At 32.2% G+C, this 25,849-nt stretch overlaps 1 protein-coding gene across 1 annotated transcript in view; it reads left to right on the top strand.

The window, feature by feature from the left end:
• The window catches only part of LOC127711689 (WASH complex subunit 5-like), a 41,135-nt gene that overhangs the window by 13,649 nt on the left and 1,637 nt on the right, over window positions 1–25,849 (top strand). The window contains exons 4-24 of the mRNA XM_052217804.1: window positions 611–711; window positions 1,513–1,635; window positions 2,088–2,313; window positions 6,604–6,717; window positions 8,225–8,402; window positions 10,853–10,977; window positions 11,239–11,368; window positions 12,237–12,349; window positions 12,986–13,152; window positions 13,858–13,933; window positions 14,380–14,499; window positions 14,727–14,858; window positions 15,437–15,517; window positions 16,108–16,209; window positions 16,561–16,740; window positions 17,203–17,327; window positions 17,626–17,716; window positions 17,963–18,143; window positions 18,826–18,905; window positions 24,708–24,811; window positions 25,462–25,688. Of these exons, the coding sequence (XP_052073764.1) occupies window positions 611–711; window positions 1,513–1,635; window positions 2,088–2,313; window positions 6,604–6,717; window positions 8,225–8,402; window positions 10,853–10,977; window positions 11,239–11,368; window positions 12,237–12,349; window positions 12,986–13,152; window positions 13,858–13,933; window positions 14,380–14,499; window positions 14,727–14,858; window positions 15,437–15,517; window positions 16,108–16,209; window positions 16,561–16,740; window positions 17,203–17,327; window positions 17,626–17,716; window positions 17,963–18,143; window positions 18,826–18,905; window positions 24,708–24,811; window positions 25,462–25,688 (2,776 nt within the window). The remainder of the gene's footprint in view (window positions 1–610; window positions 712–1,512; window positions 1,636–2,087; window positions 2,314–6,603; window positions 6,718–8,224; window positions 8,403–10,852; window positions 10,978–11,238; window positions 11,369–12,236; window positions 12,350–12,985; window positions 13,153–13,857; window positions 13,934–14,379; window positions 14,500–14,726; window positions 14,859–15,436; window positions 15,518–16,107; window positions 16,210–16,560; window positions 16,741–17,202; window positions 17,328–17,625; window positions 17,717–17,962; window positions 18,144–18,825; window positions 18,906–24,707; window positions 24,812–25,461; window positions 25,689–25,849) is intronic.

Genomic DNA, 25,849 nt, shown 5'->3' with positions numbered 1-25,849 from the left:
GGACCTAATTTTGTAACATATATCACGGTACCAAAAGTTAGTTCTAGCACCATATACTCAGACTTCAAATCCTCCTATAATTAATGTAAAGTCTAGTACTCGAGTGTAATTTTTGTGAGAAATTTTACAAACTACGATTAGTTACCGTCACTACAGAGTCTAGCTACTAAATAATAGAATTTTTTTTCCTTATCTAATAATTAGTTTCATATTTTGATATTCTGATAAAAAGAGAAAGTTGAATGTCAACTTAAGTAAACATATAGTCCTTCCATCCAAAATTCCTAAGCTTTTCTTCCTTTTGTTAAATTTGAACTGATCATGCATTTATGTTTATTGAAATCAACAAGTTCCACTGTATTCAATAGAATCAAAGAAGTTAATTTTTAAATTGATAAATCCTTTTTTTATTCAAATGAAAACAAGTTTTGTTATTAAGCAATTTGTGGTATTACTTGGTCTGAAAATGGTAAGTTTTCTAAAAATAGAGGATACATGAAGAATAAGTTTTTGATACTGCATTTATATTCTTGATATGTTTTTAATGTTTTCTTTAAATGATAGTAAGATCAGTTGCTGAAATGTTGTACATATTTTGATATTTTTACAGTGTGAGGCTTTGTTTTTGTATGGTGTAATGTTACTCATTATTGATACAAGAATAGAAGGTATTATTAGAGAAAGAATACTGGTGTCTTATTATAGATATAGGTAAGAAATGTTTAATACTGTTGATTTGTCACTTGGTGTAACAAAAAACGAATTTGTTGATTATCATTACTGCCCACACAGATGACCATGACTTCTGATCTTATTACATTGAACTTCATTAGTAAAAATTGTTTTTTATATTTTGACTTTCACTTTGGAACTTAATGCGTCTTTGTATCTTTCTCTTTTAAACAATAAACATTACTTCTTTCAACTGCATGTTGTCTTTTTTATGCTTAAATTATCTCCCTTTTTATACCTTTTCCAAAATCCCTTGAAAGGAGTTTTAATTTAACAATACAAAATTAGCAGAAATTTGATTTTGAATTTCATATAGACAAATTTTTGAAATTGCACAACAGTATGTGTTATTTTAGCTGTAAGAAATTTTAAAAGCGATCTTTTTGCACAGACAAAAATATCCAAAATTGGGTCAGTTTGCTTAAAACTTGAGGAAATATAGATTCCACCACTGCATCAAGTGTGTTACTATATTTCTCCACTCGAGACAGTTAAATTTTAATATTTAAAGCTTGAGGCTTGCTGAGCTTTTTAAATGATTATAATTCAACTGTTGAGAGTGGAGAAATATCGTAATACACTAGTTATAGTGGTGGAATCTGTTTCTATAATGACAATATCTAAACACAGTTTCCCTTTCTTTTCAAAGATTTGCAGAAAGTTGTGTTCTTTAATATATGTGATGTCATCAGACATATTTTTCTCACACTGATCGAGAAATGTGAAAAAAGCATGAATATTGACGAAATTTCTTATACTAACAATCTTCTTTCTTTACAGTGCCCAGAAAGCTGCTGCTGGTGATTCTAACATAGATGATGTATGTAAACTGTTAAGAAGTACTGGATTCTCTAATGCACCAGGTGCTAAAAGACCTCCAAACTATCCAGAATCATACTTTAAGTAAATACTGTAAATTCAGAATTTAATCTGTGCATTTATTGCAAATCTTTGACAGCAAGAAAAATGTGAGATTACTTACATGTACTGGTAATGCAATTTCTGTACCTTTTTATAATAAAACATTATCGGCAAAAATAATTTACTGACGATTTTGGTTGTTTTCCAGAAAATGGGCTTGAAATTCTACATAACTAACAAGATACGACAAATCTGTGTTTAAGTTACAGAGATGTTTTTAATAAGGTTAAAATGTGAAAAATCACAGTTCATTCATAACAGTAAGAGAACTTTGCAGTGATTGAGCAATTTGAGTTCAAGCTGCCCAGAATCAACTTTATGTTAAAAAAAACTCCATTTTCCTATATACTTGCATCTTTCTGGAAAATCTTTTCATTGATTATTTTCATTTGAAATTTTTTTTAGCTTACATGGCATTTTCCTCTATCTTTCAGTCGAGTACATATCAACAGTGACTTTATCAACATGGTGATTGGTCGATTGAGGTCAGATGATATATATAATCAGATATCAGCCTATCCTCTACCAGAACATCGCTCTACAGCTCTGGCTACACAGGCATCCATGCTTTATGTCATTCTATATTTTGAACCTGAAATTCTACATAACCAACAAGCCAAAATGAGGGAAATAGTAGATAAACACTTCCCAGATAATTGGGTAAGACATTCTATCTAGCAATGTCATCAGATTAAGGTTCATCATAACAAATGGACAAAAATGGCTGTGTTTAGACCTCAAAAACAACTCTGAGTACATACTAACCTGTGCAGTTGGAAAAGTTTTAAGGCCTGGCATCCACTAGATATATAAAAGTTAAATTCATTTTGTTTTTCAGAAAGATAAAATCTTTTTTTGATTTTGATGACCATTTTTTTTTCGTTCCTGCAGAAGGTGTAAAAATAAACTAAGTTGGGATACAACTTTGAGATGCTCCCTCTCAGGTAAAAACTGTACTGAATTGTATTGATTGTCCTTGATTGGCATGGACAATAGACAAGACAATAGATATCTACACAACTATAGGTGAGTTAAAGGGTGTAACTGAGTGGACAGTATCAAAAGCATTTGAGGTGTTTGTTTATTTTTACACCTTCTGCAGGAACGAAAAAAAATGCCCATCAAAATCCAAAAAAGAATTTTATCTTTCTGAAAAACAAATTGCATTTTACTTTTATATATCTAGTGGATGCCAGGCCTTAAAACTTTTCCAACTGCACAGGTTAGTCTGTACTCAGAGTAGTTTTTGAGGTGTAAATACAGCCATTTTTAGTTCACCTGGCCCGAAGGCCAAGTGAGCTTTTCTCGTCCGTCGTCGTCGTCCGTCGTCATTAGCTTTTACAAAAATCTTCTCCTCTGAAACCACTGGGCCAAATTTAACCAAACTTGGCCACAATCATCATTAGGGTATCTAGTTTAAAAAATGTGTCAGATGACCCCGCCAACCAACCAAGATGGCCGCCATGGCTAAAAATAGAACATAGGGGTAAAATGTAGATTTTGGCTTATATCTCTGAAACCAAAGCATTTAGAGTAAATCTGACATAGGGTAACACTGATTATCAGGTCAAGATCTATCTGCCCTGAAAATTTTCAGACAAATCTGACAACCTGTTGTTGGGTTGCTGCCCCTGAATTGGTAATTTTAAGGAAATTTTGCAGTTTTGGGTTATTTTCTTGAATATTATTATAGATAGAGATAAACTGTAAACAGCAATAATGTTCAGCAAAGTAAGATCTACAAATAAGTCGTCATGACCAAAATTGTCAGGTGACCCCTTTAGGAGTTATTGCCCTTCATAGTCAATTTTTAACAATTTTTCGTAAATTTTTGTAATCTTTTACAAAAATCTTCTTCTCTGAAACTACTGACACAAATTTAACCATACTTGGCCATAATCATTATTTGGGTATCTAGTTTAAAAAATTTGTCCGATGATCCCGCCTTCCAACCATCATGGCCGACATGGTTAAAAATAGAACATAGGGGTAAAATGCAGTTTTTGGTTTATATCTCTGAAACTAAAGCATTTAGAGCAAATCTGACAGGTGGGTGGCAAAAATGTTCATCAGATTTAGATTTATCTGCCCTGAAATTTTCAGACGAATCTGACAACCCATTGTTTGGTTGCTGCCCCTGAGTTAGTTATTTTACAGAAATTTTGCAGTTTTTTGTTATCTTAAATATCATTATAATATCTAATATCTAATACTATTAATTATGATTTTAACCTTATTTTACATGATTTCCAAAGCATCAGTAAATACAGGTGAGCGACACAGGCTCTTGAGAGCCTCTAGTTGTCCATTTGTTGTGATGAACCTTAAGGAAAGAACATACTATAGTTATCTATCAATTTTGTTTATTCAATTTTAAAATTAAATAATATAACACAAATAAAACCTATCTGAAGAAACTGTTGAAATTTGAATGCTATTTAATAGGCAATGTAACTTTACACATGGTTCAAATGATCAAATCTGAAAATAGCCATTGTTTTTTCCAATTTTATCACCTGGAAAAATATTATTGTTTTGTTTTTATACGACCGCAAAAATTAAAAATTTTTTGGTCGTATATTGGTATGACGTTGGCGTTGTCGTCGTTGTCTGGCGTCGTCCGGCGTCGTCCGAAGACACATTGGTTTTCGCACTCTAACTTTAGTTTAAGTGAATGGATCTCCATGAAATTTTACCATAAGGTTCTATACCACGAAAGGAAGGTTGGGATTGATTTTGGGGGTTATGGTACCAACAGTTAAGGAATTAGGGGCCAAAAATAAGCATTTTTGTAACTTCCAGACAATAACTTGTGTGTAAGTGTATGGATCTCTCTGACATTGTACCACAAGGTTCCATATCACAAAGGGAAGTCTGTAATTGATTTTGGGGGTAATTGCCTCAAAATTTTAGGAATTAGGGGCCAAAAAAGGGGCAAAAAACAAGCATTTTTCTAGTTTCATGACAATAACTTGTGTGTAAGTGTTTGGATATTTCTGAAATTGTACTACAAGGTTCCATATCACAAAGGGAAAGCTGGAATTGAGTTTGGGGGTAATTGCCCGAAACGTTTAGGAATTGGGGGCCAAAAAGGGGCCAAAAATAAGCATTTTTCTAGTTTCCAGACAATAACTTGTGTTCAAGTGTATGGATCTCTCTGAAATTGTACTGCAAGGTACCATACCACAAAGGGAAGGCTGGGATTGAGTTTGGGGGTGATGAATCATAAGGGGGTTCAAAAAATTTAGGGGGGGGGGATTTTTTTTTTTTTCTTTTTTTTTCTTTTTTTCCTTTTTTTTTCTTTTAAAATTTTCCATTTTAAGTTGGTTATTTCTGATTTATATTTAAAAGCAAATAATAATGATATGGTAGGAGATACACACCAAACAGGATGTGTAAATTATTATATAATAAGTATTGTGCAATAGCAAGAAATTTTCAATTGCACAGTATTGCACAATAGCAAGAAATCTTCAATTGCACAGTATTGCGCAACAGCATGAAATCTTCAATTGCACAGTATTGGGCAATAGCAAGAAATATCCAATAGCACAATATTGCGCAATAGCAAGAAATTGTCAATTGTACAGTATTGCGCAATAGCAAGAAATATTCAATTGCACAGTATTGTGCAAAAGAAGATACTTTGTATAAATTGCTTATTTCTTGATCAAATTCAATGGGGTTTTATTCTTGAATTCTTGGGGGTCTTTAATATGCTGAATCTAACCGTGTATTAAGTTTTTGGATTTTTGGCCCCGTTTTTAAATTGGTCCACATTGAGGTCCAAAGGGTCCAAAATTTAACTTTGTTTGATTTCATCAAAAATTGAATTATTGGGGTTCTTTGATATGCCGAATCTAACCGTGTATTTAGATTCTTAATTTTTGGTTCCGTTTTCAAATTGGTCTACATTATGGTCCAAAGGGTCCAAAATTAAACTTAGTTTGATTTTAACAAAAATTGAATTTTTAGGGTTCTTTGATATGCTGAATCTAAACATGTATTTAGATTTTTGATTATGGGCCCAGTTTTCAAGTTGGTCCAAATCGGGGTCCAAAATTAAACTTTGTTTGATTTCAACAAAAATTGAATATATGGGGTTCTTTGATATGCTGAATCTAACCATGTATTTAGATTTTTGATTTTTGGGTCCCGTTATCAACTTTGTCCACATTGAGGTCAAAAGGGTCCAAAATTAAACTTTGTTTGATTTCATCAAAAATTGAATTCTTGGGGTTCTTTGATATGCTGAATCTAACCATGTATTTAGATCTTGGATATTGGACCATAATAGGTGAATGTCCAATTTAAAATTTTTAAGTTCTTAGACCACATTCATTCTGTGTCAGAAACCTATGCTGTGTCAAATATTTAATCACAATCCAAATTCAGAGCTGTATCAAGCTTGAATGTTGTGTCCATACTTGCCCCAACTGTTCAGGGTTCGACCTCTGCGGTCGTATCAAGCTGCGCCCTGCGGAGCATTTTATTTTCATTTTGTAAAACTTGCCATGTAACAACAAGCTTCCGCAAAATAGTTGGTGTGACCTACATTAGTGTTTTCTCTAGGCTTTCAGATGTCAGATTTCCAAAGTGGCATTCAATTTTAATTCATTGCTACAGTCCTCTTTTTCAGTAGAATTTTATTACACAACATGAACTTCTTTCAGTGCTTGAATGAATGAACGATATTTCATATTGTGAACAAGATCTACATGTATATAAGGAAAAATCAAATAACAAATTTTAGCAGGTTTTATTCAGATACACAGTTTTCATGATCAAAACAATAGCTTTTCTTTGTTTTCCAAGCCTTGGGTCAAACATTGTCACAAATGTGATAAGTCAAGAGTTATGAAGAGCTAAGCAGAGTGATACGAGGACATGGAAGAAAGATAAGTCTATATCTATGCCCTACAATTATATTTTTAGTGAATTATATTACAGGTAATTAGTGTCTACATGGGAATGCCAGTCAACCTGTTAGATGCCTGGTCAACATATAAAGCAGCATCAACAGCATTAAACAACACATTAGAAACTGGAAATGTCAGAGAACAGGTACGTAACTTTTTATATAATTAACATAGCAAGTAGAGTTCAGTTTCTGGACAGAAGGTTTGTTTTCAGATGGGAGAAGTATGAATGTATCTTTTCAGTTTTCTATTGGAATGTTAAACCAATTTTTTCATGAATATTTTTAAATCACCTTATCAAAAGAACCAGTATTACTTGGCATTAGTCATTTGTTAATATTGTCAGAACAGAAATTGTCTCCTCTGAAACCACTGGACTTTTTGAAAATAAACTTGGCCACAACTATCTTTAAAGTACCTTAGATTAAATTAATTATGATTTTGTTTTCTGCTAATTTCAATCAAGGAGCCTGTTATTATAAATGTAACTTTTACCATATATGCCTATGTAGAATAATGACTACTTTAAAATTCTACTCCTCTGAGATCATACGAATTATGTTGAAAGCTTTCATAGTTGTTGCGATTGTATGTCATTATGTTTATAAGCAGCTAGGAACACTTTGCTATGGCTCAAAATGTTGCAAATATTAATTAAAGGTTATGTTTCAGTAGTACTATTTAGAGAATGTCCCACAGACCATTAATGGTTTTATGGGGGAATCTGAATTCTTATCTTCCAAATAGGGTTCTAGAAGTATTTTTCATTGTGGCTGAAGTTGATCCAAAGGACATAAGAGTTTCATGCAACAAGTTTTTTATGCCCCGCCTACGATAGTAGTAGGGGCATTATGTTTTCTGGTCTGTGTGTCTGTTTGTTCGTTCGTTAGTTCGTCCTTTTGTTCGTTCGTCAGTCTGTCCTGTGTCAGGTTTAAGTTTTTGGTCAAGGTAGTTTATGATGAAGTTATAGTTGCATCCACTTGTAACTTTGCATACATAGTCATTATGATTCGGACTTTCTAAAAAGTATGGCAAATTTGGGTTTTGGTCCAAATTTTACGGTTCATTGAACATGAAAATGGGATTGTGTGAAACAGCTTTTTTTGATGAAGTTGAAGTCCAATCAACTTGAAACTTAGTACACATGTTCCCTATGATATGATCTTTCTAATTTTAATGCCAAATTAGAGTTTTGACCCAAATTTAACAGTCCACTGAACATAGAAAATGAAAGTGCGAGTGGGGCATCCATATACTATGGACACATTCTTGTATCTAACTGTTACTGGTTTAATATCATAGTTGACATGGAAAAATACTGGAAGAAAGCTTCACCTTTGAAACCTTTCTAAAAAAGGTTGAATCCGAACTTGTCATATTGAAATGGTAAACATTACATTTGCCAGATGAATGAACCAGGCTTGATGGAGCTACTTAAGATATATGAATTAAATTTAAGTTTGATACTTTTTTGTTTGAAGTACTTTATGATATATTCTATCTTAATGCTTAAAATGTTTAAATACATGTAATCATATATTGCAATGCAATTAGAAGTAGATTAAATAACAAAAATCAAGTGAATTGTATGAAACAGATGCAATCAATACACAAAATAATCTTTGTAAATTCATTTCCTTTTTCTTTATTAGGCTACAAAATATGCCAATAAAGTAGTGAAGCTTCATACTCCATTAGAGAAGTATTTGAAAGAAGGTGTATTGACAGAGGAGTTTGTACTGGACAATATACCAAAGATGATGAATGTTATGAGAGATAGCAATGTTACTTTGAGGTGGCTTATGTTACATACATCAGCTCTCTCTCCTAGTAAGTTTTCAGAAAAAGTTTTCAGGTACTGAAACTGATACAAGGTTAAAGCAAAATGATAAATGTAATTCGTAATGTCACTCAAAGTTGGTTGTTGTAACAATAGTCAGACCTATTAGTCTGAGTGATATTAATGTAACTCTAAGGTGTCATAGTTTACTCATTTCAATCTTGTTATCTAATGGTTATCAAAATTATAGGGGAAGACACATTTTACAACAAAAATATGATTGTGTTAATGTAATGTCTCATGATATGTTATGAAATTATTTCACTAACTTACTTTTTATGCCCCGCTGTAGCGGAGGGGGCATTAAGTTTTACCCTTGTCCGTCTGTACGTACGTCTCAAAGTTGGTTTCCGTTCTCTAAATTTAGTTTGCCTCAACCAAATGTTATGAAACTTATACACAATGCTGATTACCACTAAATACAGATCAAGTTTGAATTTTGGTGGCGTCTACTTAACTGTTCTAGAGTTATGCCCCTTAACAAATGGAAAAATTGCTAAATTTTTGGTTTCCGTGCTCTAACTTTAGTTTGCCTCAACCAAATGTTATGAAACTTATACACAATGCTTATTACCACTAAATACAGATCAAGTTTGAATTTTGGTGGCATCTACTTAACCGTTCTAGAGTTATGCCCCTTTACAAATTGAAAAATTGCAGAATTTATTCGTTTCCGTTCTCTAACTTAAGGTAGCCTCAACCAAATATTATGAAACTTATACACAATGCTTATTACCACAAAACACAGATCAAGTTTGAATTTTGGTGTCATCACTTTAACTGTTTTAGAGTTATGCCCTTTACAAATGAAAAAAATTGCTGAATTTTTCGTTTCCGTTCTCTAACTTAAGTTAGCTTGAACCAAATGTTATGAAACTTATACACAATGGTTATTACCACAAAACACAGATCAAGTTTGAATTTTGGTATGGTCACTTTAACCGTTTTGGAGTTATGCCCCTTTACCAATGGAAAAATTGCTGAATTTTTTGTTTCTGTTCTCTTACTTTAGTTTGCCTCAACCAAATGTTACGAAACTTATACACAATACTTGTTACTTGAAAACTCAGATCAGTAACAAATTTGGGTAGTGTCATTTTTGTCGAGCCTTCGACTTTTGTCGAAAAAGCGAGACATAGCGATCCTACATTCCGTCGGCGTCGTCGGCGGCGTCCACAAATATTCACTCTGTGGTTAAAGTTTTTGAAATTTTAATAACTTTCTTAAACTATCCTGGATTTCTTCAAAACTTGGACAGAAGCTTGTTTATGATCATAAGATAATATTCAAAAGTAAATTCTGTAAAAAAAAATTCCATTTTTTCCGTATTTTACTTATAAATGGACTTAGTTTTTCTGCCAGGAAACATTACATTCACTCTGTGGTTAAAGTTTTTGAAATTTTAATAACTTTCTTAAACTATCCTGGATTCCTATCAAACTTGGAAAGAAGCTTGTTTATGATCATAAGATAGTATCTAGAAGTAAATTTTGTAAAATAAAAATTCCCTTTTTTTCCGTATTTTACTTATAAATGGACTTAGTTTTTCTGCTAGATAACATTACATTCACTTTGTGGTTAAAGTTTTTGAAATTTTAATAACTTTCTTAAACTATCCTGGATTCCTACCAAACTTGGAAAGAAGCTTGTTTATGATCATAAGATAGTATCCAGAAGTAAATTTTGTAAAAAAAAATTCTGTTTTTTCTGTATTTAACTTATAAATGGACTCAGTTTTTCTGCCAGTTAACATTACATTCACTCTGTGGTTAAAGTTTTTAAAATTTCTACAACTTTCTTAAACTATCCTGGATTTGTACCAAACTTGGACAGAAGCTTGTTTATGATTAAAAGCTAGTATCTAGAAGGAAATTTTGTTAAAATTTTGTTCCATTTTTTTTCGTATTTTACTTATAAATAGACTTAGTTTTTCTTCCAGTTAACATTACATACAGTCTGCAGTTTAAGTTTTTAAAACATTTATTAGATTCATAAACTATCCTGGATTTTTACCAAACTTGGACAAAAGCTACTTACAATCAAAAGATAGTATAGAGAGGAATATTTTTATTAATTTTTTTCCTCATTTTTGTTGAGCCTGCGATTAACAGCAAAAGTAGGCGAGACACTGGGTTCCGCGGAACCCTTACGAATTTTTCTTTTCTTCAGTTATGTCCCTTTATAACTTTATATGATATGCAAGCGGGGGCATCATCTGTGTCCCATGGACACATTCCCCTTTTATTTCAATTTAATCCTTTAATGAGAAATTGTTTATTTACCGGTATGTTACACTTTGACTTTATGTACTTGTCAACTATTAATTGATCTGTTTTGAGAGGTTCTGTTGACTGAAGGCATATTTTCTGGTGTGTATTAGCTAAGTTGCTTGTCTTTTAAGGTTATTTTCTTGGGATTACTGTATAATATTTGTGTTTAGGTGCTGATATGAATAAAAGATGCAGACAGCTGAGAGAACAAGTGTTAGCTGATGCCAAGTTTAACGCCTTAACAGTATTTAGGTTGCTACTTAGTGTAGGACAGTTTGAATTCAAACTTAAAGAGGTATTTCTTTTCCTCCTTATTACCATTGTGTCGTCTTGATAGTAATTAGATTATCATTGTAACTTTAATAATGTGTAATAACTTTACTGAATTTAACTTATATTAGAAAAAAAATGATTTAGTGAGATCTTTTCTTATGTTATTTAGACTTTGGTGGATAGTTCTATTAGCCAAGAAAAAGAAAGTATGTCCTCTGCTGTACAAACCTTAAATAAGAATTTTTTACAAAAAGTTTTTAATTCTCAATAAATCTTCTTTTAGATGTTTAGACACATGTTGAATGAGAAAGAGAATAAATGGGATGAACACAAGAAGGAGGGAACGGAGAGAATGCAAGAACTTGGAGAAGTTTTCTCAGGGACCAAACCACTCACAAGGGTGGAGAAAAATGGTAAGTTTAATCTATTTTGAGAGAAAAAAATACTTTTATTCATAATTTTTATATGACCGCAAAATTTTTTGGTCGTATATTGGTATCACGTTGTCAGAGTCGTCGTCAGAGTCGTCCGAAGACAGATGGTTTCCGGATAATAACTTTAGTATAAGTAAATAGAAATCCATAAAATTTTAACACAAGGTTTATAACCACTAAAGGAAGATTGGGATTGATTTTGGAGGTTATGGTCCCAACTGTTTAGGAATTAGAGGCCAAAAATGGGCCCAAATAAGCATTTTTGTAGTTTCCAGAAAATAACTTGTGTTAAAGTGTATGAATCTCTCTGAAATTATACCACAAGTTTCCATACTACAAAGGGATGGTTAGGACTGACTTTGGGGGGTTATGGCTCGAACCATTTAGGAATTAGGGGCAAAAAAAGGGGAAAAACAATGGTTTTTCTGGTTAAAGGACAATTGAGACAATTTAAAAGCTGTGTAAGGGAGGTAATCCAAATCAAAATCCAAATCAATTTAAATAACAATGTTTGATTACCTCCCTTACACTGCTTGTAAATTATGTACTAAGAAATGATGATTGTCAGATACTGACCATAACTTGAGGGAAAGAATTATTTTTTTTTAATAAGGGAAATGGTGGGAGGTGAAAAAAATTGGAGGGGGACAATTTTTCTCATTTCAGATTTCAGAAATTAAAAGAAAATTTCTTCAAATATTTTTTTTTGGGGGGTTAATATTCAACAGCATAGTGTATTTCACAAACGCAAAAAAACGGGGTAAATTTATTATATTTTGATCTTTAAAAAAATCATACATGTACTAAAATTGTTGTAATTGTATTTATCTTCATTTTTGATTGACAGAAAATTTACAAGCCTGGTTCAGTGAGATGAGTAAGCAGATAACGTCACTGAGTTTTGATGATTCAACTTCTGCAGGCAGAAAAATAGTCCAACTTATACAGGCCTTAGAAGAGGTAATATTCAACAATATATGTTATGTCCCTAGAAAAGTTGTGTAAAGAGAAGCTGTTTGGTGCTGTAAATTGAAGAACATGGAAAATTGTATACCATTTCAAATTAATTTTCTTTTTAAATGTCTGAAGAAATGCTATTAGAAAATGTAAATGTAAGCTGTTACATCATTGCACACTGCTACACTGATTTTGATAATGGAGATTAGCCAGATTTTTGTACAAAATAGGCAAATTTGCAGAAGATTAACATAGTGCACAAGTGTTGCTCAAATTGATATTTTTGTCAATGAGTTGATAGTCTTAAATGAACTTCCTTAATGAATATCTTTTTGGAGCGAGGGTTTTTCTCCTATGATTTTATTTCTTAGAATGTTTGAATCATGTTTTGATTTTATACAATTTTTCAATTTTACTGTAAATTTCTGTCATTTAATTGCTGTTTTTATCTGAAAAGAGGAAATGCTTCAAACAATAACAAAAATGTTTTCTTTAACTATGTAGAACTAACATTTAATTCTGTCAAGTTAAGTTATATTTTAGCTTATCTCCTTTTACTTTTAAGGTACAAGAGTTCCACCAGCTGGAGAGTAACTTACAAGTAAAATGATTTTTAGCTGATATCCTTTTCCTTTTTAGGTACAAGAGTTCCACCAGCTGGAGAGTAACTTACAAGTAAAACAGTTTTTAGCTGATACTAGGAAATACTTACATCAGATGATCAGGACAATCAACATTAAAGAGGAGGTGTTAATCACCATTCAGATTGTAGCTGATCTGTCATATGCCTGGACCATCATTGATAGGTACTTAAAATAAAACTGGTTTAAACAAATTTGGATAATCTGTGTAAAATGTTAGTGGCAATTATTTCCCTTTTAAATGATAGGTTGTACATTGGTAATCTCCCTTACATGTAGTTTTGCATTGTTAATGTATAAGTAAAAATTATGGGTTGGAAAAAACCCATTACAGGACAATGTTTCATTCAATCTTTGTAAGTGGTAGAGATTATACTTTTCAATATTTCCTCTTGTACATGTAGTTTTTAATCTTTTCATTTAATATGAACAATAGATATATTAATTGAATATGAGAGGTTAGTGGGATAGCAACACAAGAAAATAAGAAAAAGAAAGAAAAAACAGATATATATAGAGTTTATAAGTTTATAAAATGTTGTATTATTATTTACACCAAGATGTCGTTAAATGAAATTGGATACCCTGCATTTATCATGCTTTTCAATATCATATGATCAAATCGCTGAAAGACCTCCCTCCTAAATTATTGAATGCTGCATTGACACTAATATCTTGGTGTAAATTAGATACACCCATTTGGTTAACACCCTCAAAGTGTATCTAATACATAAACTTATTTCTTTTAAAAGTCCTGGTTCAGGATTTGTTTGACATCAGTTTCGAAATGTTTTAAAAGATGTCCTGCATTAAAGATATAGTATTTAAATAGCATGTTATAAAGTTTATTACACCATTATTATGTTATAGTTACACAGGCTACATGCAGCAAGGAATAAAGAAAGATCCTTCTCTTGTCATTAAACTAAGAGCTACATTTCTAAAGGTAACAGTTGGTTTTTATATGCCACAGCTATTGACTTAATTGTAGTTTTAAATGTCATCTCTAGTCTTAAATCTTTAAATTAATTGAGTTAGACAATATTTTTTGTGAAATTTAATAGGATACATTGCATATTTAGAATAAAATCGTTAAAATCATTTTCTTTATAGCTTAAATTTGTATTTATAAATGATTAATGAAAGTCTGTTATACACAAGCTTAGTTGTCAAGCCTGAAAAGACTTGAATAGAAATAAAAATGAAGATTCTTTTATCTTGTCCATTTCAACCTTACACACATCACTGTACAGAATAAATAAGAATAAATGAAAACATATATATTAAAGACTTTCATGATATAGTTCTACATTTGATGAGTCTTAACCAATCCAACGTTTTGATTTTGTGACAATTTTAACCAAGTAAATATGCTTACACATATAATTGCAGATGGCTTCAGCTCTAGATCTACCATTGCTAAGGATTAACCAAGCCAACAGTCCAGACTTAATGAGTGTATCACAATATTACTCTGGAGAGTTAGTCAGCTATGTTAGAAAAGTATTACAGGTAATATACCCCTTTTAAATTATAACTCACATTTTATTTCCTTAAGTTTTATATATTTGATATCTTAAATTTGTAAAGTAATATAATGAAATAAAATTTAATGGTTCATACATTCCTTGAAGTTATGTACCCAAACAAACCTATTTAAAAAATAAGTTATACCGTACAACTAAGATTTTGAATATGAAATTGATACATGTAATTTTAATAAAAATGTATTTTTACAGATTATACCACAGACAATGTTTAGTTTGCTGGCTAGAATCATAGACATGCAGACACATCAAATTAAAGAAGTACCTACCAGACTAGAAAAGGATAAAATGAAAGAATTTGCACAGTTAGATGAGAGATATGAGGTAATGATTTATAATTAACGATATATTTAAATAGTTCCTTTGGATGAAAGATCATTTTAGTAAACAAGAGGTTAACAGTTTTTTCATAGGAACTTTTATTATAGATAAGATAAATGTTATGCATAGATGTATAAATGATGGTTCGACGATGAAACCGAAAAAAAAAGAAGATACCAATGGGACAATCAGAAAGCATAAGTCATAGAAGGACAAAACCATAGCAAAAAAAATAAATATAAAAAGACAATAGCTCACAAAACGCTACACAGTAAACTCAAAATCTAGCAACTCTGAAGTCACCCAAATTAGGAGTGAATTTGGTTAATATTCCTAAGTACCTTCCCTGGGTCCCATGTATATCTTTATGAAACTGTCCTAAGAAGAAATATCTCATAAGACCAAAGAGATTTTCAAAACGTAATTTCATTTTATTCAGTTGTACCAGTAACTAAAGGAAATGAAAGCATACACTCTCTGCATCACTTCACCATTAATATGGACCCTTTGAAAATATATGTACTTTAGAATTGTTGATTAAATTATAATTATTTTTGGGAATTTTTACTGTTTTTTTGCAGGTAGCCAAACTAACACATTCTATATCTGTGTTTACTGAAGGTATTCTTATGATGAAAACTACTCTGGTGGGAATTATAAAGGTAAGTAACTTTATTTAGTCATTGCTTTTTCATACCAGCATCAAACTATGATATGTTTTTAAGAAAGACAAAACGTAGAATACAAGAACATACTCAAATTTATTCGAACAAACCAGACTATTGTAAGGCTGCCTCAGATAATCAGGAGAATAGCATTGAAATGAGTGGAACAATGTACAAAAGAAAGTGAATTTTCAGGTAGCTTGTAATTTCCACTTGTGAATGTAGTTTTTAAAAATGCAATTAATATAAGGGCTGGGATGTATTTAGGAAACACCTTCTGTCTTACTGTTTGTCCATGGATCAATCTGTCCATTAGCACAGCTTTTATATGCCATGAAGAATTTTAGTGTAGAGTGGCAGTATACTGTAAAGGTGTGCATGAAGGAATAAGATTCTACAAACTGGTCTTAGTGCATTTTAATCAACTTGGCAAAATTCTACCTCGTAGCTGCAACTCTTCTTACAGGGTTTAATGAATACATGGTACCTATTTATTGTTTTAACAAAACTGAAGAGCAGTGAGAAGTACATTATGTTTATTAAAATCAGTTTGTTACTCAAAATTTATATATTTGTCTTTCTTTCAGATTGATCCAAAACAGTTACTAGAAGATGGAATTAGGAAAGAACTTGTACAACAAGTAGCTTTAGCTTTACATAAAGGATTGATGTTCAACCCAAAAGCTAGGGTAATTTTTTAAGTGATGAAGTACCCGTAATTCATGCACAAAACTTTTAACCGTAAATGCTTTTCACAGGTGATAAAATTTGATATCATTGCTTCATCCAGTATGATAATTTATATCATTGATGTTGAAAGAATATTAAAAAAATCATGTTTAATCCATTTGTGACTATTTGTAATAACTGAAAATCATAGAAAATGTAACCTTTAGTAGACAAGTACATGCAATGACATCCAAGGATTCATGTTTAATAAGAAGACATGTCTTAATGTCAGTTTCAGTGAGGTTCATTTAAGTCTCATTTCTCAATATAAAGATAAAACAGTTAATTATCATGAAATGTATCTTTCATAGACCAGTGAATTGATGCCTAAGTTAGAATCCTTGGGAGACAGAATGGATGGTTTCAGAGTATCATTTGAGTATATCCAGGACTATGTTAATATCTATGGATTGAAGATTTGGCAGGAAGAAGTTTCTCGGATCATTAACTATAATGTAGAACAAGAATGTAACAGTTTCCTTAGAACTAAGGTAAGTGTTGAAAGATACAGAAAATCATAACACTTTAACTAGTAACAAAATGATTCACCTCATTCTTTTATGGATGCTACTAAGTTATCTGATTTTTTTTTTGAATTTGGACAATTATGTTGTGTATAATAACAATCTACCCTACAATGAAAGTCACTATTACCTACATTTTATGCTTCATTGACTTCAAGTAAGGTTTATGTCAGAGTTCTGTGATCAAATACCAGATACTAAGTGACTTACGATCACTTATTTAGGGAGAAATATGCATTTGGGTTGTAATAAAAGCCTCCCTCCTGAAAAATAGATCACTTAATCTACATTTCATAATCCATTTACAAAGTTTTATATTCCAGTTCATTTCTAGGAAACTAAGTGACACTTTGTCATGTAACTTGGTGCAATGACATATCCAATTTCAAGAACTGATTGAGGATTACCTATGCTTTAACTTTGATATAGGTACAAGATTGGCAGAGTATATACCAGTCAACAGCTATACCTATACCTAGATACCAACCTGTAGACGAGAGCGTCAACTTCATTGGCAGATTGGCAAGGGAGATAATTAGAATCACAGATCCTAAGTAAGTATAAACCTGTTAAACATAAAACAAATTTATTGATATGCCAGCTTTACTGAGGCACCTTCTGGTAGACAGGAATGTTAAAAAACAAAGGAAATAATTATGATTACAGACCAAAGCATATCATGTTAGGGCTGTTTCATTTAAAACATACACGTTACCCAGGAAGGCACTTTGAAAAGAAGTCCCTTATATGTTTTTATGGAACAGCCCTAAGTAAGGGTTAAAATTAGACGATCAGAAAAAAAAATCTGTTTGAAATGTAGTCAAATATTATTTCATAAAAGCTTTTTTCCAGACTTACATCCTATATAGATCCTATGAAGGCTTGGTATGATGTGAAGACAAAACAAGAACTAGTGAATAGAAAATTGTTCCAGAAACTTCAGGTAAGGAACATTTTGTTGAAACATGCTTTGGATTTACAAAAGGTTCCTTAAAACCATCTCTTTGGACAGTTGTTTATATTTTTTAGAAAAAAGATTATGTAAAAATAAAATTTCTCTTTTTTATATATGCTCCCTTTTCCTTTGTTTTGTTGTCCCGGGTTTCCTTTGTTTTAAATGCTTTAATGGTTTAGTTAGATTTCTTTGTATTGATGGAAGTTTTTTATTCAATCTGCATTTTTATTTCAGAGATCAGTTGGTACTTTTGGATTAACTGGACTGGATCGTTTATTGTGTTTCATGATTGTAAAAGAATTACAGAATTATCAAGTTTTACTTAACAGAACTGTACTGAACCCAAAAGACAAAACATGGCTTGACTTACTTAATAGCTTTGTCAAACAACTCACTCCTGTCAAAGGTATTATAGGTAAGGAGAAATTTGGCAAGTTTAGAATGGACAAAAGATTAAGAAAACAATACTACTCGGTATTTAGATTAAATCAAAATTTGATGCTACTGATATTGTTTGGGATCAATGGAGACATTTATTTAAATATTCAGGAGGGAAGGGCTATTGAAATATTTATATAAGTATACAGTAAGACTGTAGAGACAGTTTTATAGATATTTTATATGGGATATGAATATGTTTTGTACTTGAGTGACACTCTTAGCCAATTTTTTAATGTGATTGTTGATATTGTAACAGTTCATGGATAGATATGTCACCACACCATGATGTAATATTCTGACTCAAAGCCACTAGTCTTTGCTTGTACTATTTAATCCTCCATTCTTAGTTAAAAGCAAAAAATACAAGTGGTGAATTAATAGTTTTGAATATGATTATTTGTCTTCCTATGGACTGTTACTTTGTGAAGTAACACATGAAATATACAACTCTTTTGATACATTTATATAGATATTTTGGGGACAATGGTAATGTTTACATGGATATTTTTGGGAAAAAAAGATGGAAAAACACCAGAAATTACAGTAATGAAAAATATGTAGAAAGGGTACTAAATTTAAAAAAAAAAAATTTTAAATATATTTTTAATAAATTGAAAATGAAAAAATTTTGTAAAGGTATATTTTTTTATTTGTAGGAAATCCACAGAAGGTATATTCTACTATGATGTCCAGGTTAGGAAAATTGTGGCCACATTTCATAGATGTTATATTAAGAGTAAGTATGTTTAAATTTTAAAAACACATTTAACAGATATTAATTCATTTCTGAAATTTAACTTTCTTTTATGGAACATCTTTCTACAGATATTGTTTAGACTTCATAGATACATCATACATGTAGAAGCATACATGTCAAACCTTGTCATGTGTAAAGCCAGGAGAATGCATATGACAAATCTAAAATGTTTTTTTTTCAGATTTATTCAAACATGGTGATAAATTAGTATCTCATACAGTTGCAGAAACAATATAGCAAAACATTATGAATAAAATAAGTTGTGGGGTAGTTGTCAATGAAACAGCAACCCAATAACAAAAAAAAACAAGAAGACCATCTCTTGAGTTCAACATATGGTCTTTAACAATAGACAGGTGTTTTCAATATGGCAAGCTTTATTTGCCTCAGGTAAAAAAAATTGCATAAATTTTACAGAGACTTAAGGTTAATCTGTCCATCTGTTTGTAGGGATATCTGTAATACCGTGTAGACACAGTAGAGGCTACCAGTTATATCCTATCAAAAACACATTTGGTGTACTACTTCACTGAATGTTTTTGACAAGATACCACTGCTTATTATAAGGCTATATATAGAATTTTCAATGTCAACTTATATTTGGGGTTGTTGGGAGATGCTGTTTTGTCTCTTGGTATTTTACAATGTGTACAATTGATACATGAGAGTAATTAAAATGCATTTTTGGAAAGTTTGCTATAGCTTGCTATAGCAAAAACTTTCCTAAGGCATTGGCCTCAAACAGGAAGTGACAGACTATCTTACTTTAGGATGTGTGTTCTACTCCTAGATAATGTAGTACTGGTGTTTGACAACTAATTCTAGAAAGATGCTTTTGAAATTTTGAGTTACTTCTTTTTTGATAAGCTTACAGCTTACAGCTGCACGGAAAGTAAAATCAATACACATCTACACGAGACAGCAGTTTCATACATTATGCTTTTATCGGTATTCCCCAGACATGCGTGAGATCCATATCAACGGGAGTACTATAATCCCGGTTTCAGGGGTTTCCTCCCATCCTCCGGTTGAAGAGAAAATAAATGTAGTGTTTAAAATATTTCATGAATGAACATTTTTCGACGCTTACTACGATTTTTACAATGTTTATTAAAAACATAAAAGCCTGAGAGTATCCCGGTATCTCATCTCGGCCCACAACAAACTAGGACTATAATAAACTCGGCCTATTACATAATCGGCATCAGAAAATCGGACTATAACAAAATTCGTAATTATACTACTTGCTATTAAGTCTCCCAAACAAAGTTTGGAGACTTATTGTTTTGCTCAGTTCTTATTATTTTTCTTCTTGAGATCTATTTAGGGGTATTTTGAGGGGCCAACAAGGGAGGGATTTACTATAGAACCCTATGGGATTTATTTTTTTTTAATTTTCAAATGACTATAACTTGAAAACAGTAAGTGATAGACACACGCGGTTTTCAGTAATGATCACAGGATCATAAAACAAATCAAATGAAATATAGCGGGAGTCCCTCTGGATCAGCCCCACACCTCCTGTTTGAGAACTTGTAAACGCTTGAGATCCCCACCCCTAAACCATATATATTCTTGTATGGGACAATAAAACAAGTCGAATGAAATATAGGGGGAGTCCCTGGGTGTCACCCCTACCTCATCCTGTTTTGAGAACTTGTAAACGGTCAAGATCCCCACCCAGAAACCATATATATTCTTGTACGGGACAATAAAACAAATCAAATGAAATAAAAGGCGAGTCCCCTGGGGTCACTCCCACCCCCTTCCTGTTTATGAACTTGTAAACGGTCGAGATCCCCACCCAAAAACCATATATATTCTTGTATGGGACAATAAAATAAATCAAATGAAATATAGAGGAAGTCCACAGGGGTCACCCCACCCCCCTTCTTTTTGAAAACTTGTAAACAGTCGAGATCCCCACCCCTAAACCATATATATTATTGTATGGGACAATAAAACAAGTCAAATGAAATATACGGGAGTCCCTGGGTGTCACCCCCACCCCATCCTGTTTTGAGAACTTGTAAACAGTCAAGATCCCCACCCGGAAACCATATATATATTCTTATACGGGACAATAAAACAAATCAAATGAAATAAAAGGCGAGTACCCTGGGGTCACTCCCACCCCCTTCCTGTTTAAGAACTTGTAAATGGTCGAGATCACCACTGATAAACCATATATATTCTTGTATGGGACAATAAAACAAATGAAATGAAATATAGAGGAAGTCCACAGGGGTCACCCCACCCCCCTTCTTTTTGAAAACTTGTAAACGGTCAAGGTCCCCACCCCGAAACCATATATATTCTTGTATGGGACAATAAAACAAATCAAATGAAATAAAAGGGGAATCCCCTGGGGTCACTCCCACCCCCTTCCTGGGAATGACTAATTATGGGAGCTTTGTTGCATCATGTTACAATTATTTCTTGTATTTAGTAATTTTTATACGACCGCAAAAAAATTTTGTGGTCGTATATTGGTATGACGTTGGCGTCGTCGTCGTCGTCGTCGTCGTCGTCGTCCGGCGTCGTCGTCCGAATACATACTGGTTTTCGCACTCTAACTTTAGTTTAAGTGAATGGATCTTTTTGAAATTTGACCATAAGGTTAAATACCACAAAAGGAAGGTTGGGATTGATTTTGGGGGTTATGGTACCAACAGTTAAGGAATTAGGGGCCAAAAAGGGGCCAAAAATGAGCATTTTCTAGTTTCCAGACAATAACTGTGGAACGGTGTATGGATCTCTCTGAAATTATACTACAAGTTTCCATACCACAAAGGGATGGTTAGGATTTGCTTTGGGGGGTTATGGCTCAAACCGTTTAGGAATTAGGGGCAAAAAAGGGGGAAAAACAAGGTTGTCCTGGTTAATGGACAAATACTTTAGTACAAAACATAATTTAAAGCAGTGTAAGGGAGATAAATCAAATACATCATTGAAATTATCTCCCTTACACTGCTTTTAAATTATGTATAAAGTAATGGTTAATGAACAATAAAGATAATCTAAAACAGTGTAAGGGAGGTAATCCAAATACAACGTTTTGGTTACTTCCCTTACACTGCTTTTAAATTATGTTTAAAGAAATGCATATTTATAAAGGAAGACCAGTAAAAATATCTGCAAATGTTTTCATCTTTTTTTTTTACAAAAAAATCCATATGAAAGATTTGACACTATATTTTTATTAATTCTATTATAAAATAGATTAAGTTAGCACTATGGTAAATTTAAATGGGTAATTATGGTTGCCAACTCCATTGGAAATTTGAATTGAGATTATGACCATATCTTGAGGGAAAGAATTTTTTTGGGGGAAAAAGGGGGGGGGGGGATAAAAAGAAATTGTGGGGGGCCAATTTTTTCTCATTTCAGATTTCAGAAATTAAAAAGAATTATTCTTCAAATATTATTTTTTTTTCAAATTTCAAATATTGAAAAATTTCAAGAAGTAATCTTTAATTGCACAGTATGGCGCATTAGATTTGTAAAATCTTTGATCACATTTATTTATTTGTTATGCCGAATCTAACAGTGTATTTAGATTTTTTATTTTGGGTCCAGTTTTCAAATTGGTCTACATTAATGTCCAAAGGGTCCAAAATTAAACTTTGTTTGATTTTAGCAAAAATTGAATATATGAGGTTCTTTGATATGCTGAATCTAAACATGTATTTAGATTTTTGATTTTTGGCCCAGTTTTCAAGTTGGTCCAAATTGGGGTCCAAAATTAAACTTTGTTTGATTTCAACAAAAATTGAATATATGGGGTTCTTTGATATGCTGAATCTAACCATGTATTTAGATTTTTTATTTGTGGACCCCGTTATCTAATTGGTTCATATTGAGGTCAAAAGGGTCCAAAATTAAACTTTGTTTGATTTCATCTAAAATTGAATTATTGGGGTTCTTTGATATTCCAAATCTAACCGTGTATTTAGGTTTTTAATTTTGGGTCCTGTTTTTTAAATTGGTCTACATTGAGGTCCAAAGGGTCCAAATTAAACTTAGTTTGATTTTAACAAAAATTGAATTCTTGGGGTTCTTTGATTTGCTGAATCTAAACATGTGTTTAGATTTTTGATTATGGGCCCAGTTTTCAAGTTGGTCCAAGATAGGGTCCAGTATTTAAACTTTGTTTGATTTCAACAAAAATTGAATATATGGGGTTCTTTGATATGCTGAATCTAAACATGTATTTAGATTTTTGATTATGGGCCCAGTTTTCAAGTTGGTCCAAATTGGGGTCCAAAATTAAACTTTGTTTGATTTCAACAAAAATTGAATATATGAGGTTCTTTGATATGCTGAATCTAACCATGTATTTAGATTTTTTATTTGTAGGCCCCGCTATCAAATTGGTTCATATTGAGGTCAAAAGGGTCCAAAATAAAACTTTGTTTGATTTCATCGAAAATTGAATTATTGGGGTTCTTTGATATGCCAAATCTAACCGTGTTTTTAGATTTTTGATATGCCAAATCTAACCGTGTTTTTAGATTTTTAATTTGGGTCCCGTTTTTTAAATTGGTCTTCATTGAGGTCCAAAGGGTCCAAAATTAAACTTAGTTTGATTTTAACAAAAATTGAATTTTTAGGGTTCTTTGATATGCTGAATCTAAACATGTGTTTAGATTTTTGATTATGGGCCCAGTTTTCAAGTTGGTCCAAGTTGGGGTCCAAAATTATACTTTTTTTGATTTCAACAAAAATTTAATATATGGGGTTCTTTGATATGCTGAATCTAACCATGAATTTAGATTTTTTATTTGTGGGCCCCGCTATCAAATTGGTTCATATTGAGGTCAAAATGGTCAAAAATTAAACTTTGTTTGATTTCATCAAAAATTGAATTATTGGGGTTCTTTGATATTCCAAATCTAACCGTGTATTTAGATTTTTAATTTTAATTCCTGTTTTTTAAATTGGTCTACATTAAGGTCCAAAGGGTCCAAAATTAAACTTAGTTTGATTTTAGCAAAAATTGAATTCTTGGGGTTCTTTGATATGCTGAATCTAAACATGTGTTTAGATTTTTGATTATGGGCCCAGTTTTCAAGTTTGTCCAAGTTGGGGTCTAAAATTAAACTTTGTTTGATTTTAAAAAAAATTGAATATATGGGGTTCTTTGATATGCTGAATCTAACCATGTATTTTGATTTTGGACATTGGACCATAATAGGTAAATTAAAAAAATTCAAGTTCTTAGACCACATTCTTTCTGTGTCAGAAACCTATGCTGTGTCAAATATTTAATAACAATCCAAATTCAGAGCTGTATCAAGCTTGAATGTTGTGTCCATACTTGCCCCAACTGTTCAGGGTTCGACCTCTGCGGTCGTATCAAGCTGCGCCCCAGCGAAGCATTTTATTTTTTAAAGTCCAAAAAAAAGTTAAACTCCCAATCTACACATTTACAACCTATTTAAAATATTACACATCTACTGTTGCAAACTTTCCACAGGTGCTATCCAGCACTTTGATTATATAAAACATTATGTCTGAAATTCTAAGCATGTTACACTGCATTGTTTATCACTTCCAGCTGTTTTTTGTCATGGAAAAGGGCTACAAACCTTTGCTAACATGTTTATTCTGTCATAAGATTATACAGTATGCCTACAAACCTTTGATAACAGTGTTTATTCTGTCATACGATTATACAGTATGGCTACAAACCTTTGCTAACAGTTTTTTATTCTGTCATAAGATTATACAGTATGACTACAAACCTTTGCTAACAGTTTATTCTGTCCTTCTGTATAGGTTGGTCAAATGCAGTTATTGAGGAGACAGATAGCACATGAGCTAAGTACATCATGCAAATTTGATTCAAAGTTTTTAGCAAGTACATTACAGACTTTTAATGAGTAAGTATTGACTAGATACCAAGATATATTTAAAAACTTGTACAAAAATGTTGTGGTTTTCTTGTAATATAAGTTAGGTGTTGTTATGATCATGAGCTTTTCTTCTTGACTTGCAAGTTAATGACAGTGGCAAACATTTGTAAGGAAATAATCAATAAAAGGAACAATATTGAAGGAAAAAAAATTGGAAATAAATAAAACAACTAATTGTTTAAAGAGGAGGAGGTGGACAGGGGTATCTGATTCCCACTTCCTTACCTCCCAAATCCCTCTCGCCTCCTTCGACGCCAAATTCCCTCTCCCCTACACCCACTTCCCTCCCCTGACTCTCAGACAAAAATCTGTCAAAAAACTTTTCCCAGAATATCCCTATTTTTACTATCCATATTCCCTGGTTCCCACCCCTGTGACCTCCACTTCCCTTCCCCTGACTCCCTCTTCCTGCCCCTCATTCCTGTGTTCATTTATCCCTGACCACTGCCTTAAAGAGAAGAAGCAAACGATCCAACATTTTTAATCAATTAAAACACTCAGTATAAAAATATATATATTTTTTTATGACAGCAAATATGTGTTTAACTTGTCATTCTGCACAGTTTGAGTGAAACTTTAATACCATTGAGTCACCTTAATACTCTTTCTGATTTCAGTGCTTTGATGGCAGACATAGAACAGCATTACCAGGACCCAACTCTACCTTACCCTAAGGAAGATAACCCTCTGATGTATGAATTAACAGCTTATCTAGAGTCAGCTGGATTCCATGATCCATTGGCTAAAATTTACATCACAACAAAGAGACTGCCACATTTTCCATTATTTAATTGTTTGTTTGTACTATCACACCTTCCTAAGCTAGTATACAGCAAATCTATCAGTAAGTACAATTATTGATGGACATGTTTATTTTATCTAGATTTTGGTCCTTTGTACTTAAATGACTGTGTATGAATAAAGAAAATGTTGGGTATATGTCAATGAAACAGCAACTGAACGACACAAAAAACCAGAGACATTAATAGCTGTATAGATCACGTC

This window comes from Mytilus californianus, unplaced genomic scaffold (assembly GCF_021869535.1).
Source record: "Mytilus californianus isolate M0D057914Y unplaced genomic scaffold, xbMytCali1.0.p SCAF_1, whole genome shotgun sequence".
NCBI classification, from domain to species: domain Eukaryota; kingdom Metazoa; phylum Mollusca; class Bivalvia; order Mytilida; family Mytilidae; genus Mytilus; species Mytilus californianus.
This window is presented reverse-complemented; position numbering and strand designations above follow the sequence as displayed.